General features: G+C 43.9%; 1 protein-coding gene across 3 annotated transcripts in view; it reads left to right on the forward strand.

Moving 5' to 3' along the window:
• Window positions 1-15,491, forward strand: part of LOC106611444 (mitogen-activated protein kinase kinase kinase kinase 5) — a 123,274-nt gene that overhangs the window by 88,914 nt on the left and 18,869 nt on the right. For all 3 annotated transcript variants that reach the window (XM_082955811.1, XM_045723729.2, XM_082955812.1), the window contains 7 exons: window positions 2,564-2,643; window positions 5,676-5,717; window positions 6,253-6,337; window positions 6,491-6,570; window positions 7,348-7,408; window positions 11,261-11,375; window positions 15,320-15,378. In XM_082955811.1, the coding sequence (XP_082811937.1) occupies window positions 2,564-2,643; window positions 5,676-5,717; window positions 6,253-6,337; window positions 6,491-6,570; window positions 7,348-7,408; window positions 11,261-11,375; window positions 15,320-15,378 (522 nt within the window). The remainder of the gene's footprint in view (window positions 1-2,563; window positions 2,644-5,675; window positions 5,718-6,252; window positions 6,338-6,490; window positions 6,571-7,347; window positions 7,409-11,260; window positions 11,376-15,319; window positions 15,379-15,491) is intronic.

Here is a 15,491-nt window from a genome sequence, read left to right on the forward strand (position 1 = left end):
CAGATAGAATCCTGTACGCTAGAGATAGGACCCTCAGATTGTACGCTAGAGATAGGACCCTCAGATAGAATCCCGTATGCTAGAGATGGAACCCTCAGATTGTACGCTAGAGATAGGACCCTCAGATTGTACGCTAGAGATGGGACCCTCAGATTGTACGCTAGAGATGGGACCCTCAGATTGTACGCTAGAGATAGGACCCTCAGATTGTACGCTAGAGATGGGACCCTCAGATAGAATCCCGTATGCTAGAGATGGAACCCTCAGATTGTACGCTAGAGATAGGACCCTCAGATTGTACGCTAGAGATAGGACCCTCAGATAGAATCCTGTACGGTAGAGATAGGACCCTCAGATAGAATCCTGTACGGTAGAGATAGGACCCTCAGATAGAATCCTGTACGGTAGAGATAGGACCCTCAGATAGAATCCTGTACGCTAGAGATAGGACCCTCAGATTGTACGCTAGAGATAGGACCCTCAGATAGAATCCCGTATGCTAGAGATGGAACCCTCAGATTGTACGCTAGAGATGGGACCCTCAGATTGTACGCTAGAGATGGGACCCTCAGATAGAATCCCGTACGCTAGAGATGGGACCCTCAGATAGAATCCCGTACGCTAGAGATGGGACCCTCAGATAGAATCCCGTACGCTAGAGATAGGACCCTCAGATAGAATCCCGTACGCTAGAGATAGGACCCTCAGATTGTATGCTAGAGATAGGACCCTCAGATTGTACGCTAGAGATAGGACCCTCAGATTGTACGCTAGAGATAGGACCCTCAGATTGTACGCTAGAGATAGGACCCTCAGATTGTACGCTAGAGATAGGACCCTCAGATTGTTCGCTAGAGATAGGACCCTCAGATTGTACGCTAGAGATAGGACCCTCAGATTGTTCGCTAGAGATAGGACCCTCAGATTGTACGCTAGAGATAGGACCCTCAGATTGTTCGCTAGAGATAGGACCCTCAGATTGTACGCTAGAGATAGGACCCTCAGATTGTACACTAGAGATGGGACCCTCAGAGTTTTATGCTATAATATAGTCCTAGTCGGTATTAGATAGATAGAACGTCCCAGCCCTGCCCGTCTGTGAGGAAAGCAACCGGTGGTTACCTAGGTTACCCCATTGGCTCACGGCAAAAACTTGACCTTTTTCAAACACAATTTTCTTGTGGTCTCGTTGTTTTAGTCAATTACAAAACTGCATTTAAGAAAAGTGCAACATGTCTGAAGATTACTTTTCAACATTGCCTTCTCCCGAGCGTTCTCACTACTTAGAAAAATGTAATGTTTGTTTACCCCAATTTGTGGGCGTGGTGTAAAGTACTTAAGTAAAAATACTTGAAAGTACTACTTGAGTTGTTTTTTGGGGTATTTGTACTTTATTTTACTATTTATATTTTGGCACATTTTACTTCTCTGCATTCCTAAAGAAAACAATGTACTTTTTACACCATACATTTTCCCTGACACACAAAAAGTACTCGTTACATTTTAAATACTTAGCAGGGCAGGAAAATGGTCCAATTCACACACTTATCAAGAGAACATCCCTGGTCATCCCTACTGCCTCTGATCTGGCGGACTCACTAAACAGAGAACATCCCTGGTCATCCCTACTGCCTCTGATCTGGAGGACTCAGTAAACAGAGAACATCCCTGGTCATCCCTACTGCCTCAGATCTGGTGGACTCAGTAAACAGAGAACATCCCTGGTCATCCCTACTGCCTCTGATCTGGAGGACTCACTAAACAGAGAACATCCCTGGTCATCCCTACTGTCTCTGATCTGGTGGACTCACTGGCGTGTTGGACGTACCCCTGGCTATCCATAAATTTAAAAAAAACAAGAAAATGGTGCCGTCTGGTTTGCTTAATATAAGGAATTTGAAATGATTTATACTTTTACTTTTGATCCTTAAGTATTTTTAAAACCAAATACTTTTTGACTTTTACTCAAGTAGTATTTTTAATGGTTGACTTTCACTTTTACAGGAAATGACTCAAGTATGTTTACTTTTACTCAAGTGTGACTTTTGGGTACTTTTACCACCACTGGCATGGTCGAGGGAAATTCCTTGTTATTACATGACATCGACCCGGGACTATAACCCTCAGAGTTCTATGCTAGATTATAAACTGGGTGGTTCAAGCTACGAATGCTGATTGTCTGACAACTGCGCTATATCCGACCGTATACCAATGGGTATGACAAATCATTTATTTTTTACTGCTCTAATTACATTGGTAACCAGTTTCTAATAGCAATAAGGCACCTTGTGGTATATGGCCAATATACCTTGGCTAAGGGCTGTATCCCTAAGAACAGCCCCTGGCCGTGGTATATTGGCCATATACCATACCGCCTCAGGCCTAACTGCTTAAATTTAACCCTCAGAGAGTTCTATGCTAGAATATAACTCTTGACTTCCCCCCCTGCTTGCGATGATGATGATGATATGTGGTTGTTTTACCTTTAGTTCAACGCACTGATTGTGACTGTGGATAAGGGCGTCTGCCGAAGGACTAAAATGTAACTTGTGTCTTTCACCAGATCCTGATGACAGTGTGAACGGAGACAATCCCAGTACTCGTCCCAGCCGACCACAGAGGACGGAGAAGAAAGACTACCTTGTGAGTACATCTGATCTGGTCATTTATGAACATTTGAACATCTTGGCCATGTTCTGTTATAATCTCCACCTGGCACAGCCAGAAGAGGACTGGCCACCCCTCATAGCCTGGTTCCTCTCTAGGTTTCTTCCTAGGTTTTGGCCTTTCTAGGGAGTTTTTCCTAGCCACTGTGCTTCTACATCTGCATTGCTTGCTGTTTGGGGTTTTAGTCTGGGTTTCTATACAGCACTTTGAGATATCAGCTGATGTAAGAAGGGCTATATAAATACATTTGATTTGATTTGATCTACTTGTTGAACGTCTTTCAAAAAGTATTCACTCCTTGACTTTTTCCCCATTTTGTTACGTTATAACCTTATTCTATAATGGATTAGATTACAAAAATGTTCCTCATTAATCTACACACATCCCATAAGGACACAGCAAAAACATGTTTATAGAAATTGTTTGTAAATGTATTAAAAATAAATGAAAAAATGAAAACCTGCTTCAGAGTGCTCAGGACCTCAGACTGGGGTGATGGTTCACCTTCCAACAGGACAACGACCCTAAGCACACAGCCAAGACAACACAGGAGTGGCTTCGGGACAAGTCTCAATGTCCTTGAATGGCCCAGCCAGAGCCTGGACTTGAACCCGATCAAACATCTCTGGAGAGACCTGAAAATAGATGTGCAGCGACGCTCCCCATCCAACCTGACAGATCTTGAGAGAATCTGCAGAGAAGAATGGAAGAAACTCCCCAAATACAGGTGTGCCAAGTTTGTAGCCTCATACCCAAGAAGACTTGAGGCTGTAATCGCTACCAAAGTTGCTTCAACAAAGTACTGAGTAGTAGCTCAGTTGGTAGAGCATGGTGTTTGCAACGCCAGGGTTGTGGGTTCGCTTCCCACGGGGGGCCAGCACAGGAAAAAAAAAGAAAAAATGAAATGTATGCATTCACTACTGTTAAGTCGCTCTGGATAAGAGCGTCTGCTAAATGACAACAAAAAAATAAATAAAAATAAAAAATGTAAAGGGTCTGAATACTTATGTAACTTTGATATTTCAGTTATTATTCTTTTTTATATATATATAAGTGTGCAACTTGTTTTTGCTTTGTTGTCATCGGGTATTGTGTGTAGATTGATGAGAAAAAAACAATAATTTAATCAATTTTAGGATAAGGCTGTAACGTAACAATGTGAAAAATACTTTCCCGAATGCACTGTATATTGTTGCTTAAAAATGGTCTGAAATTGAAACTGATAAGCATGTGAAAAAAATTACTGTATAATTTCTTTTTTTTTAAATGTTATACTACACTGAACAAAAATATAAACCCAACATGTAAAGTGTTGTTTCCATGTTTCATGAGCTGCAAAAAAAATCCTAAATTATTCGTACGCACAGAAAGCTTATTTCTCACAAAGTTTCTGCACAAATGTGTTTACATCCCTGTTAGTGAGCATTTCTCCTTTTGCTAAGATAATCCATCCACCTGACAGGTCTGGCATATCAACAAGCTGATTAAACAGCATGATTATTACACAGGTGCACCTTGTGCTGGGGGCAATTTAAAGGCCACTTTAAAATGTCCAGTTTTGTCACAACACAATGCCACAGATGTCTCAAGTTTTGACGGAGCGTGGAATTGGAATGCTAACAGCAGGAATATCCACACTTTCTGTCTGTAATATAACCCTTTTTGTGGGGAAAAACTAATTCTGATTGGCTGGGCCTGGCTCCCCAGTGGGTGGTCCCTCCCAGTTCCACCCTTGACTGCACCCCAGCCCATTCATGTGAAATCCATAGATTAGGGCCTAATGAATTTATTTCAATTGACTGATTTCCTTATATGAAATTGTTGTATGTTGGGTGTATATTTTTGTTCACTATAATACAATTGCTCAAAGAAATATATTTTGTTTAACAAGTAATACTTTTCTCAACTGTTTTTAATATGAGATTTTTTGGTTTTATGAGTTGGAAAACACATTTAGAGGGATCTTAGACCATTCCTCTATACAGAATCTTTCCAGATCCTTGATATTCTTCATCTGCCTTCTACAATTAAAACCACAGGTTTCCAATGGGGTTCAAGTCTGGAGACTGAGATGGTCATTAGATAATATTGATTTTTATGGTAAATTAACCATTCCTTTGTGGATTTTGATGTGTGTTTGGGGTTATTGTCTTGCTGGAATATCCCCTTGTGGCCAAGTGTTTTTTGGTTAGAATGTCCTGGAACTGGGTAAAGTTCATGATACCGTTGACCTTAACAAGGGCCCCAGGACCAGTGGTAGGAAAATAGCCCCGTAACATCAGATACACCACCATATTTTACAGTAGGAATGAGATTATTTTCTGCTGATGCATTCTCATTTCCACACCAAATCTACCCCTGGTGTGCTTGGTGAAAGAGGTCTATTTTTATGTCGTCTGACCAAAGCACCAGTTCCAATCCAAGTGTCAATGCCGTTTTAGTAAACTCCATGTGTTTACATTTTGTTGGATGACATGGAAAACAAAGCTCTTTTGGCCAAGCATACCAGTGGTGGATTTCGCGTCGAAATGAAAACGCAGAAGAAGAAAAAAACATACCTATTGTAAAATATGATGGTGGATCTTGTTGAAAACGTTGACTAAGAAGACTATGATAACATAATGACACTGAGGCTGCATCCCAAATGCTAACCTATTCACTATAAAGGGGTTAACTGTATAGGAACGGTGTGTAATTTGAGACGCAGACAATGAAAGGGTGTGCTTGAAGTAAACAGTCAAATCATATGGGAACGCAAGAGCTGTCATTACAGTCCCTGGTTCGAATCCAGGCTGTATCACATCCGACCATGATTGGGAGTCCCATAGGACAGCGCACAATTGGCCCAGCGTCGTCCGCTTTTGTACAGGGTAGGCCGTCATTGTAAATAAGAATTTGTTCTTACCTGACTTGCCTAGTTAACTAAAGGTTAATATGTTTGTATTTTTTTGTAAGTATGTCCTCCTCTCCTCATCCAGTCTGATGTGTGGCTATTTGTTTCTCCTCAGAAACCTGCCATCAACGGCCTGCCGCCCACTCCTAAAGTCCTGGTGAGTGACCCGTCTCCATGAGTCTGAGACCCTATTCCCTTCATACTTTAGACCATATTCCCTATATAGTGAGCTGTCATAACTGTCTGTGAGCTGTCATAACTGTCTGTGAGCTGTCATAACTGTCTGTGAGCTGTCGTAAGGCTGTCGTAACTGTCTGTGGGCTGTCGTAACTGTCTGTGGGCTGTCGCAACACTGTCTGTCGTCACTGTCGCGACACTGTCTGTCGTCACTGTCCCGACACTGTCTGTGAGCTGTCCCGACACTGTCTGTGAGCTGCATAATAACAGCGGACTGTAGTTTTTGTGGTCATGTGTGTTTTGTGGTTATCCATCTCTCAAATTCCCTTTTAAAATACCCTGGCTGACATTTTAAACATGATCCATCTAAAGACCATACTTAAATGGATAGTTCACACATTTTTGTTTCTCCAAAATAAACATTTTAATCTTCTTTACCCTGGGAGCAGTCTTTGGACAAGGAGACATTTGGGTTTGTTTAGGTTCTCATTTGTTCCTCTATATCACTGCTCTAGATGGGGGCCTGTTTCTCCAAGGTGTTTGATGGCTGCCCACTGAAAATCAACTGTGCCACGTCATGGATACACCCTGATACCAAAGGTTATACACACACACACACACACACACACACACACACACACACACACACACACACACACACACACACACACACACACACAAACACACATAACAACGTTTCATTGAGTGAGTGTGTCACACACTATTCAATATATTTCTACTGTTTTATTTTAGACCAGTACCTTATATTTGGGACAGAGGATGGGATCTATACCCTCAACCTGAATGAGCTGCATGAAGCCACCATGGAACAGGTAGGAGCACATGGGGCTCTCTGGGATAACCAAACCATGACTCAGTGATTTTGACCTGCAGTACTGGGGCTCTCTGGGATAACCAAACCATGACTCAGTGATTTTGACCTGCAGTACTGGGGCTCTCTGGGATAACCAAACCATGACTCAGTGATTTTGACCTGCAGTACTGGGGCTCTCTGGGATAACCAAGCCATGACTCAGTGATTTTGACCTGCAGTACTGGTGCTCTCTGGGGTTAACCAAGCAATGACTCAATGATTTTGACCTGCAGTACTGGGGCTCTCTGGGATAACCAAGCCATGACTCAGTGATTTTGACCTGCAGTACTGGGGCTCTCTGGGATAACCAAGCCATGACTCAGTGATTTTGACCTGCAGTACTGGGGCTCTCTGGGATAACCAAGCCATGACTCAGTGATTTTTGACCTGCAGTACTGGGGCTCTCTGGGATAACCAAGCCATGACTCAGTGATTTTGACCTGCAGTACTGGTGCTCTCTGGGATAACCAAGCCATGACTCAGTGATTTTGACCTGCAGTACTGGGGCTCTCTGGGATAACCAAGCCATGACTCAGTGATTTTGACCTGCAGTACTGGGGCTCTCTGGGATAACCAAGCCATGACTCAGTGATTTTGACCTGCAGTACTGGAGCTCTCCAGGAGGAGGACTTAGGATCACTGCTTTCAAGCACTAATATTATGAGGTCTGTTGTCCGCTGTATCCGTAATGTAATGAGTTATTCAGTGTCTTCATTGTCTCATGTTCCCCCTCTAGCTGTTCCCCAGGAAGTGTACCTGGCTCTATATCATCAACAACAATCTGATGTCTTTGTCAGGTGAGTCAGTAAGCAGGGCATAACATTTTAACTTTTTAGTCCACCAGCCACTGTGGCAGGTAGATTTAAAAAATATTTTATTTACCAGACAAAAACTGATGAGAGTGCTTTGTAATGTTTCTAAAACAATACATGTATTAATATTAAGAAGTAATGTGGTATATTTATTTAGATGAGAGAAAAATGTTCACGTGCCCCTTTAAGGGTGGAAGGTTACTATGGTGACGTGACAGTGAGTCTGACTAGTAGCCGTATGGGTCTTCTCTTCCCTGGCTGTTGAAAACTCAAAACATTGAAAAACAAACCTGGCTTGTGAACAAAACAAAGTAAAATAGCCAAGATGTTGCAGCGGGAGGTGAAATAGGCTATATGAAATGCTCGCACTGGTGGGTGGGACACCACAATGTGGCTGGTGAAATGGACATGTTACCAGCCAATGTCAAAATCTACCTTTTGGCAGGTTTTCATTTTAGGCCCCGTCAGTAAGACAGATACAGGTATCACATCATATATATTCTACAGCAGCCAGAAACCTCTGGTAATCACATCATATATATCCTACAGCAGCCAGAAAGCTCTGGTAATCTCATCATATATATCCTACAGCTGCCAGAAACCTCTGGTAATCACATCATATATATTCTACAGCTGCCAGAAACCTCTGGTAATCACATCATATATATCCTACAGCAGCCAGAAAGCTCTGGTAATCACATCATATATATCCTACAGCTGCCAGAAACCTCTGGTAATCACATCATATATATCCTACAGCAGCCAGAAAGCTCTGGTAATCACATCATATATATTCTACAGCTGCCAGAAACCTCTGGTAATCACATCATATATATTCTACAGCAGCCAGAAAGCTCTGGTAATCACATCATATATATTCTACAGCAGCCAGAAAGCTCTGGTAATCACATCATATATATTCTACAGCTGCCAGAAACCTCTGGTAATCACATCATATATATTCTACAGCAGCCAGAAAGCTCTGGTAATCACATCATATATATTCTACAGCAGCCAGAAACCTCTGGTAATCTCATCATATATATTCTACAGCAGCCAGAAACCTCTGGTAATCACATCATATATATCCTACAGCTGCCAGAAACCTCTGGTAATCACATCATATATATTCTACAGCAGGCAGAAAGCTCTGGTAATCACATCATATATATTCTACAGCTGCCAGAAACCTCTGGTAATCACATCATATATATTCTACAGCAGCCAGAAAGCTCTGGTAATCACATCATATATATTCTACAGCAGCCAGAAAGCTCTGGTAATCACATCATATATATTCTACAACTGACAGAAACCTCTGGTAATCACATCATATATATTCTACAGCAGCCAGAAATATGTTGTTCAAAAGCTATTGGAGACAACTTCTATAAAGTGTATCGATAGTTTTGTAGTGAGTCTTGAATGTCTTTATGGCGTGAAATTGTATGTAAAAGATAGCCAGATGATGTGAATGGCCCCGGTGGAATAGATACCAGTTTGTCTAAAATCTATTAGGAGGACAACCTCAACACACAGTGAGTCATGAATAACACGTCTGTCTTCATGGCCTGCTGTATGGAGTAGAGAAAGGGATCATGGACCAGACCAGTGGTTGTAAAACTCCTGGTTACAGTAGCAATGTAGATTAGTTTTATGTGAGAGAAGAAGAACTCTTATTGTAGCTAGATGATGCATGTCCCAATGTGTAGCTTATCAGCACACCGAGCACTTCCTGGTTAAATAAAGGTAAAAAACCTCCTGAGTGGTGCAGTGGTCTGAGGTACTGCATCGCAGTTCTAACTGTGCCACTAGAGATTCTGGGTTCGTGTCCAGGCTCTGTCGCAGCCGGCCGCGACCGGGAGGCCCATGGGGCGGCGCACAATTGGCCCAGCGTCGTCCGGGTTAGGGGGAGGGTTTGGCCGGCAGGGATATCCTTGTCTCATCGCGCACTAGCGACTCCTGTGGCGGGCTGGGAGTAGTGCACGCTGACACGGTCGCCAGGTGTACGGTGTTTCCTCCGACACATTGGTGCGGCTGGCTTCCTGGTTGGATGGGCATTGTGTCAAGAAGCAGTGCGGTTGGGTTGTGTTTTCGGAGGACGCACGGCTCTCGACCTTCGCCTCTCCCGAGTCCGTACGGGAGTTGCAGCGATGAGACAAGACTGTAACTACCAATTGGATACCACGAAACTGGGGAGAAAAAAGGGGTAAAAAAATAAAAATAATAATACATTTCATTTTTTTTAAAAGGTAAAAAAAAATAAAAAATACTATCTTGGTTTTAACCACTTGGTTGCTGAATTTATCTGTTGTAAGAAAGTGAAAGTAAACATTTCTTACTTATTGGAAATGAATCCTTGGGGGGTACGTCCCCAATACGTCCTTTCTCCTGAAGTATGCACTCGTTTGCTACTCCCCAAAAATCTAAACACGTTGGGTTGGTGGAGGCATGGCCTAATGGGAGTTTCTACCGTATTTCTTATTCAAAAGGCACTCGCACATCTGAGCTATCTTTGTTGCAGTTGCCTGGTAACAGTTGAATAAAACGAGGGGGGGGGGAAAATAGTAACACTGCTCTTATTATTAAGCTTTACATATCGGCCTCACGACTTTAGTCAGAGCTTTAACATATTTCTTATACCAGTCATTTCATTTCAAATCAGTGAAGGGAAGTGAACAAGTGCACACTTTAGGAGGCAGGAGAGAGAGTTGGGATATAGCCTAGGTAAAGTTCAGTGTGATGTGTAGTGCCATTCTACTGAAGAGTAGGCCCTATGCCCCGGCTCAGAGAATATCTAATCTCTGGTTTCTTCTTCTTCTCTTCCTCTTGGGCTCTGTCCCGCTTCCTCCTCCTCCTCTCCTCTGGTCTGGCTTGATTTGGTATTCTACTAACCGGCTTCATCAGAAGGTAATCATCACATTCACAAATCATCATCATCATCGCAGTCACACCCCTCATCGTCATACCTCTTGTATTTTATCCCACCCTTGTTCACCCCTAACCAGGGCTGCAACATTTTGGTTACTGTCCCAAAATTCCTGTTTTTTCCAAGAAATCGTAGTTAGAATATTCCTGGAATCAGTATGGAATAAGCAGGAAATCCAGGAATCCTTCGACTGGGATTTCTAGAAAACTGAGGGAATTTGGGTAAAATGACCAGGATTTTACATCCTTACCATTCTCAACATCAAGCTAACTTCATCCCAGCCACATGCGTGTAATGTTCAGATACAAATTAATATGATATCATATAGCTCCTTAAAACGAAATTGCTGTTGATGGTGACTACGTCTACACTAATAATAATAATACTACTAAGTGTTTCTGCCATGTATCCTCTTCTCATCTAGTTTCCCTAGTCCTTCAATCTATCTCTGTGTTGTCGTTTGTCTGTTCAACTATACAGGAATGTTTTGGGGAGATGTCATGACCACTGTAAGAGATGTGACCCCCAGAAACAACGTCATGGCTACATCCCAAATGACTTTCTATTCCCTATATAGTGCACTTCTTTTCCCCCCCCCCGGTCAACAGTCGTGCCCTATATAGTGCACTTCTTTCCCCCCCCCGGTCAACAGTCGTGCCCTATATAGTGCACTTCTTTTCCCCCCCTGGTCAACAGTCGTGCCCTATATAGTGCACTTCTTTTCCCTCCCCGGTCAACAGTCGTGCCCTATATAGTGCACTTCTTTCCCCCCCCCCCGGTCAACAGTCGTGCCCTATATAGTGCACTTCTTTTCCCCCCCCGGTCAACAGTCGTGCCCTATATAGGGAATAGGGTGCAACACATCCCTGGTTTTCCTATAATGTGATTGTTTGATTGTGTGATCACAGGGAAGACCTTCCAGCTCTACTCACACAACCTGATTGGGCTGTTTGAGCAGCTGAAAAAGCCTGGCCTCGCCTCTCAGTTCCACACACACCGCTTCCCAGACAAGATGTTACCAAGGTGACACACACACACACACACACACACACCACTTCCCAGACAAGATGTTACCAAGGTGACACACGCACACACACCACTTCCCAGACAAGATGTTACCAAGGTGACACACACACACACACACCACTTCCCAGACAAGATGTTACCAAGGTGACACACACACACACACACACACACACACCACTTCCCAGACAAGATGTTACCAAGGTGCACACACACACACACACCCGCTTCCCAGACAAGATGTTACCAAGGTGAGACACACACACACACACCACTTCCCAGACAAGATGTTACCAAGGTGACACACACACACACACACACACACACACACACACACACACACACACACCACTTCCCAGACAAGATGTTACCAAGGTGACACACACACACACACACACACACACACACACACACACACACACACACACACACACACACACCACTTCCCAGACAAGATGTTACCAAGGTGACACACACACACACACACACACACACACACACACACACACACACACTTCCCAGACAAGTGTTACCAAGGTGACACACACACACACACACACACACACACTGCTTCCCAGACAAGATGTTACCAAGGTGACACACACACACACACACACACACACACACACACACACACACACACACACACACACACACACACACACACACACACACACACACACACACACACCACTTCCCAGACAAGATGTTACCAAGGTGACATACACACACACACACCGCTTCCCAGACAAGATGTTACCAAGGTGACACACACACACACACACCGCTTCCCAGACAAGATGTTACCAAGGTGACACACACACACACACACACACACACACCACACACACACACACACCGCTTCCCAGACAAGATGTTACCAAGGTGACACACACACACACACACACACACACACACACACACACACACACACACCGCTTCCCAGACAAGATGTTACCAAGGTGACACACACACACACACCGCTTCCCAGACAAGATGTTACCAAGGTGAGACACACACACACACACCACTTCCCAGACAAGATGTTACCAAGGTGACACACACACACACACACCACTTCCCAGACAAGATCTCACCCAAGTGAGAGACACAGGGTCTATTCTATTGTCCTCAACAGAGGCTGTGTTGACACTATATGACTGTGTTGACACTATATGACTGTATATGACTGTGTCGTGTTCAGTAGGCATGAAACAGAGAGAAATGGGGAGATACACTGGCTTGCGAAAGTATTCACCCCCCTTGGCGTTTTTCCTATTTTGTTGCCTTACAACCTGGAATTAAGATGTATTTTGGGGGGGGGTTGTATCATTTGATGTACACAACATGCCTACCACTTTGAAGATGCAAAATATGTTTTATTGTGAAACAAACGAGAAATAAGACAAACGGTGAACTTGAGTGTACATAACTATTCGCCCCCCAAAGTCAATACTTTGTAGAGCCACCTTTTGCAGCAATTACAGCTGCAAGTCTCTTGGGATATGTCTCTATAAGCTTGGCACATCTAGCCACTGGGATTTTTGCCCATTCTTCAAGGCAAAACTGCTCCAGCTCCTTCAAGTTGGATGTGTTCCGCTGGTGTATAGCAATATTTAAGTCATACCACAGATTCTCAATTGGATTGAGGTCTGGACTTTGACTAGGCCATTCCAAGACATTTAAATGTTTCCTCTTAAACCACTCGAGTGTTGCTTTAGCAGTATGCTTAGGGTTATTGTCCTGCTGGAAGGTGAACCTCCGTCCCAGTCTCAAATCTCTGGAAGACTGAAACAAGTTTCCCTCAAGAATTTCCCTGTATTTAGAGCCATCCATCATTCCTTCAATTCGGACCAGTTTCCCAGTCCCTGCTGATGAAAAACATCCCCACAGCATGATGCTGCCACCACCATGCTTCACTGTGGGGATGGTGTTCTCGGGGTGATGGGAGGTGTTTGGTATGCGCCAGACATGGTGTTTTCCTTGATGGCCAAAAAGCTACATTTTAGGCTCATCTGACCAGAGTACCTTCTTCCATATGTTTGGGGAGTCTCCCACATGCCTTTTGGCGAACACCAAACTTGTTTGCTTATTTCTTTCTTTAAGCAATGGCTTTTATCTGGCCACTCTGCCGTAAAGCCCAACTCTGTGGAGTGTACTGCTTAAAGTGTTCCTATGTGCAGATACTCCAATCTCCGCTGTGGAGCTTTGCAGCTCCTTCAGGGTTATCTTTGGTCTCTTTGTTGCCTCTGATTAACACCCTCCTTGCCTGGTCGGTGAGTTTTGGTGGGCGGCCCTCTCTTGGTAGGTTTGTTGTGGTGCCATATTCTTTCCATTTTTTAAAATAATGGATTTAATGGTGCCCCGTGGGATGTTCAAAGTTTCTGATATTTTTTTTATAACCCAACCCTGATCTGTAATTCTCCACAACTTTGTCCCTGACCTGTTTGGAGAGCTCCTTGGTCTTCATGGTGCCGCTTGCTTGGTGGTGCCCCTTGCTTAGTGGAGTTGCAGACACTTAGGCCCTTCAGAGCAGGTGTATATATACTGAGATCATGTGACAGATTGTGTGACACTTAGATTGCACACAGGTGGACTTTATTTAACTAATTATGTGACTTCTGAAGGTAATTGGTTGCACCAGATCTTATTTAGGGGTTTCATAGCAAAGGGGGTGAATACATATGCATGCACCACTTTTCAGTTTTTAATTCTTTTAAATGTTTTGAAACAAGTCTTCTTTTTTTTTTTTTCACTTCACTTCCAATTTGGACTATTTTGTGTATGTCCATTACATGAAATCCAAATATAAATGCATTTAAATTACAGTTTCTTTTGCAACAAAATAGGAAAAATGCCGAAGGTGACGAATACTTTTGCAAGGCACTGTACGATCTGAACTTGTCCAATAAGAAACTTCAGTTTCAAAACATTTTTCTACGGTGTGGCCTGCAGGACCCAGGCCGTATGACTGTGTTGACCCAGCCTGCTGAACAGGACCCAGGCTCACACTACGCTGTATGACTGTGTTGACCCAGCCTGACCCGACGCTGTATGACAGTGTGTGTTGGTCCAGGCTGTATGACTGTGTGTGTTGGTCCAGGCTGTATGACTGTGTGTTGACCCCAGGCTGTATGACTGTGTCGACCCAGCCTGACCCGACGCTGTATGACTTTGTTGACCCAGCCTGACTCGACGCTGTATGACTGTGTGTTGACCCCAGGCTGTATGACTGTATGTGTTGACCCCAGGCTGTATGACTGTGTGTTGACCCCAGGCTGTATGACTGTATGTGTTGACCCCAGGCTGTATGACTGTGTGTTGACCCCAGGCTGTATGACTGTATGTGTTGACACCAGGCTGTATGACTGTATGTGTTGACCCCAGGCTGTATGACTGTATGTGTTGACCCCAGGCTGTATGACTGTATGTGTTGACCCCAGGCTGTATGACTGTATGTGTTGACCCCAGGCTGTATGACTGTATGTGTTGACCCCAGGCTGTATGACTGTATGTGTTGACCCCAGGCTGTATGACTGTATGTGTTGACCCCAGGCTGTATGACTGTATGTGTTGACCCCAGGCTGTATGACTGTACTCCGCTGTTGACCCCCAGGCTGTATGACTGTGTGTTGACCCCAGGCTGTATGACTGTATGTGTTGACCCCAGGCTGTATGACTGTATGTGTTGACCCCAGGCTGTATGACTGTATGTGTTGACCCCAGGCTGTATGACTGTATGCGTTGACCCCAGGCTGTATGACTGTATGTGTTGACCCCAGGCTGTATGACTGTATGTGTTGACCCCAGGCTGTATGACTGTATGTGTTGACCCCAGGCTGTATGACTGTATGTGTTGACCCCAGGCTGTATGACTGTATGTGTTGACCCCAGGCTGTATGACTGTATGTGTTGACCCCAGGCTGACTGTTTTCTCTCTGCAGGAGGTTTGCCTTGACAACGAAGATCCCTGACACAAAGGGCTGTCACAAGTGTTGCATTGGTGAGTTCCACATCCCCCATGGTCCTGGACAGAGCAAATATCAAGTCCTATACTTTGACTTACCTTGACCTCCTCTCTCTCTCTCTCTCTCTCTCTCCTCTCCTCTCCTCTCC

Source organism: Salmo salar, chromosome 09, assembly GCF_965601325.2.
Source record: "Salmo salar chromosome 09, fSalSal1, whole genome shotgun sequence".
Classification (NCBI taxonomy): domain Eukaryota; kingdom Metazoa; phylum Chordata; class Actinopteri; order Salmoniformes; family Salmonidae; genus Salmo; species Salmo salar.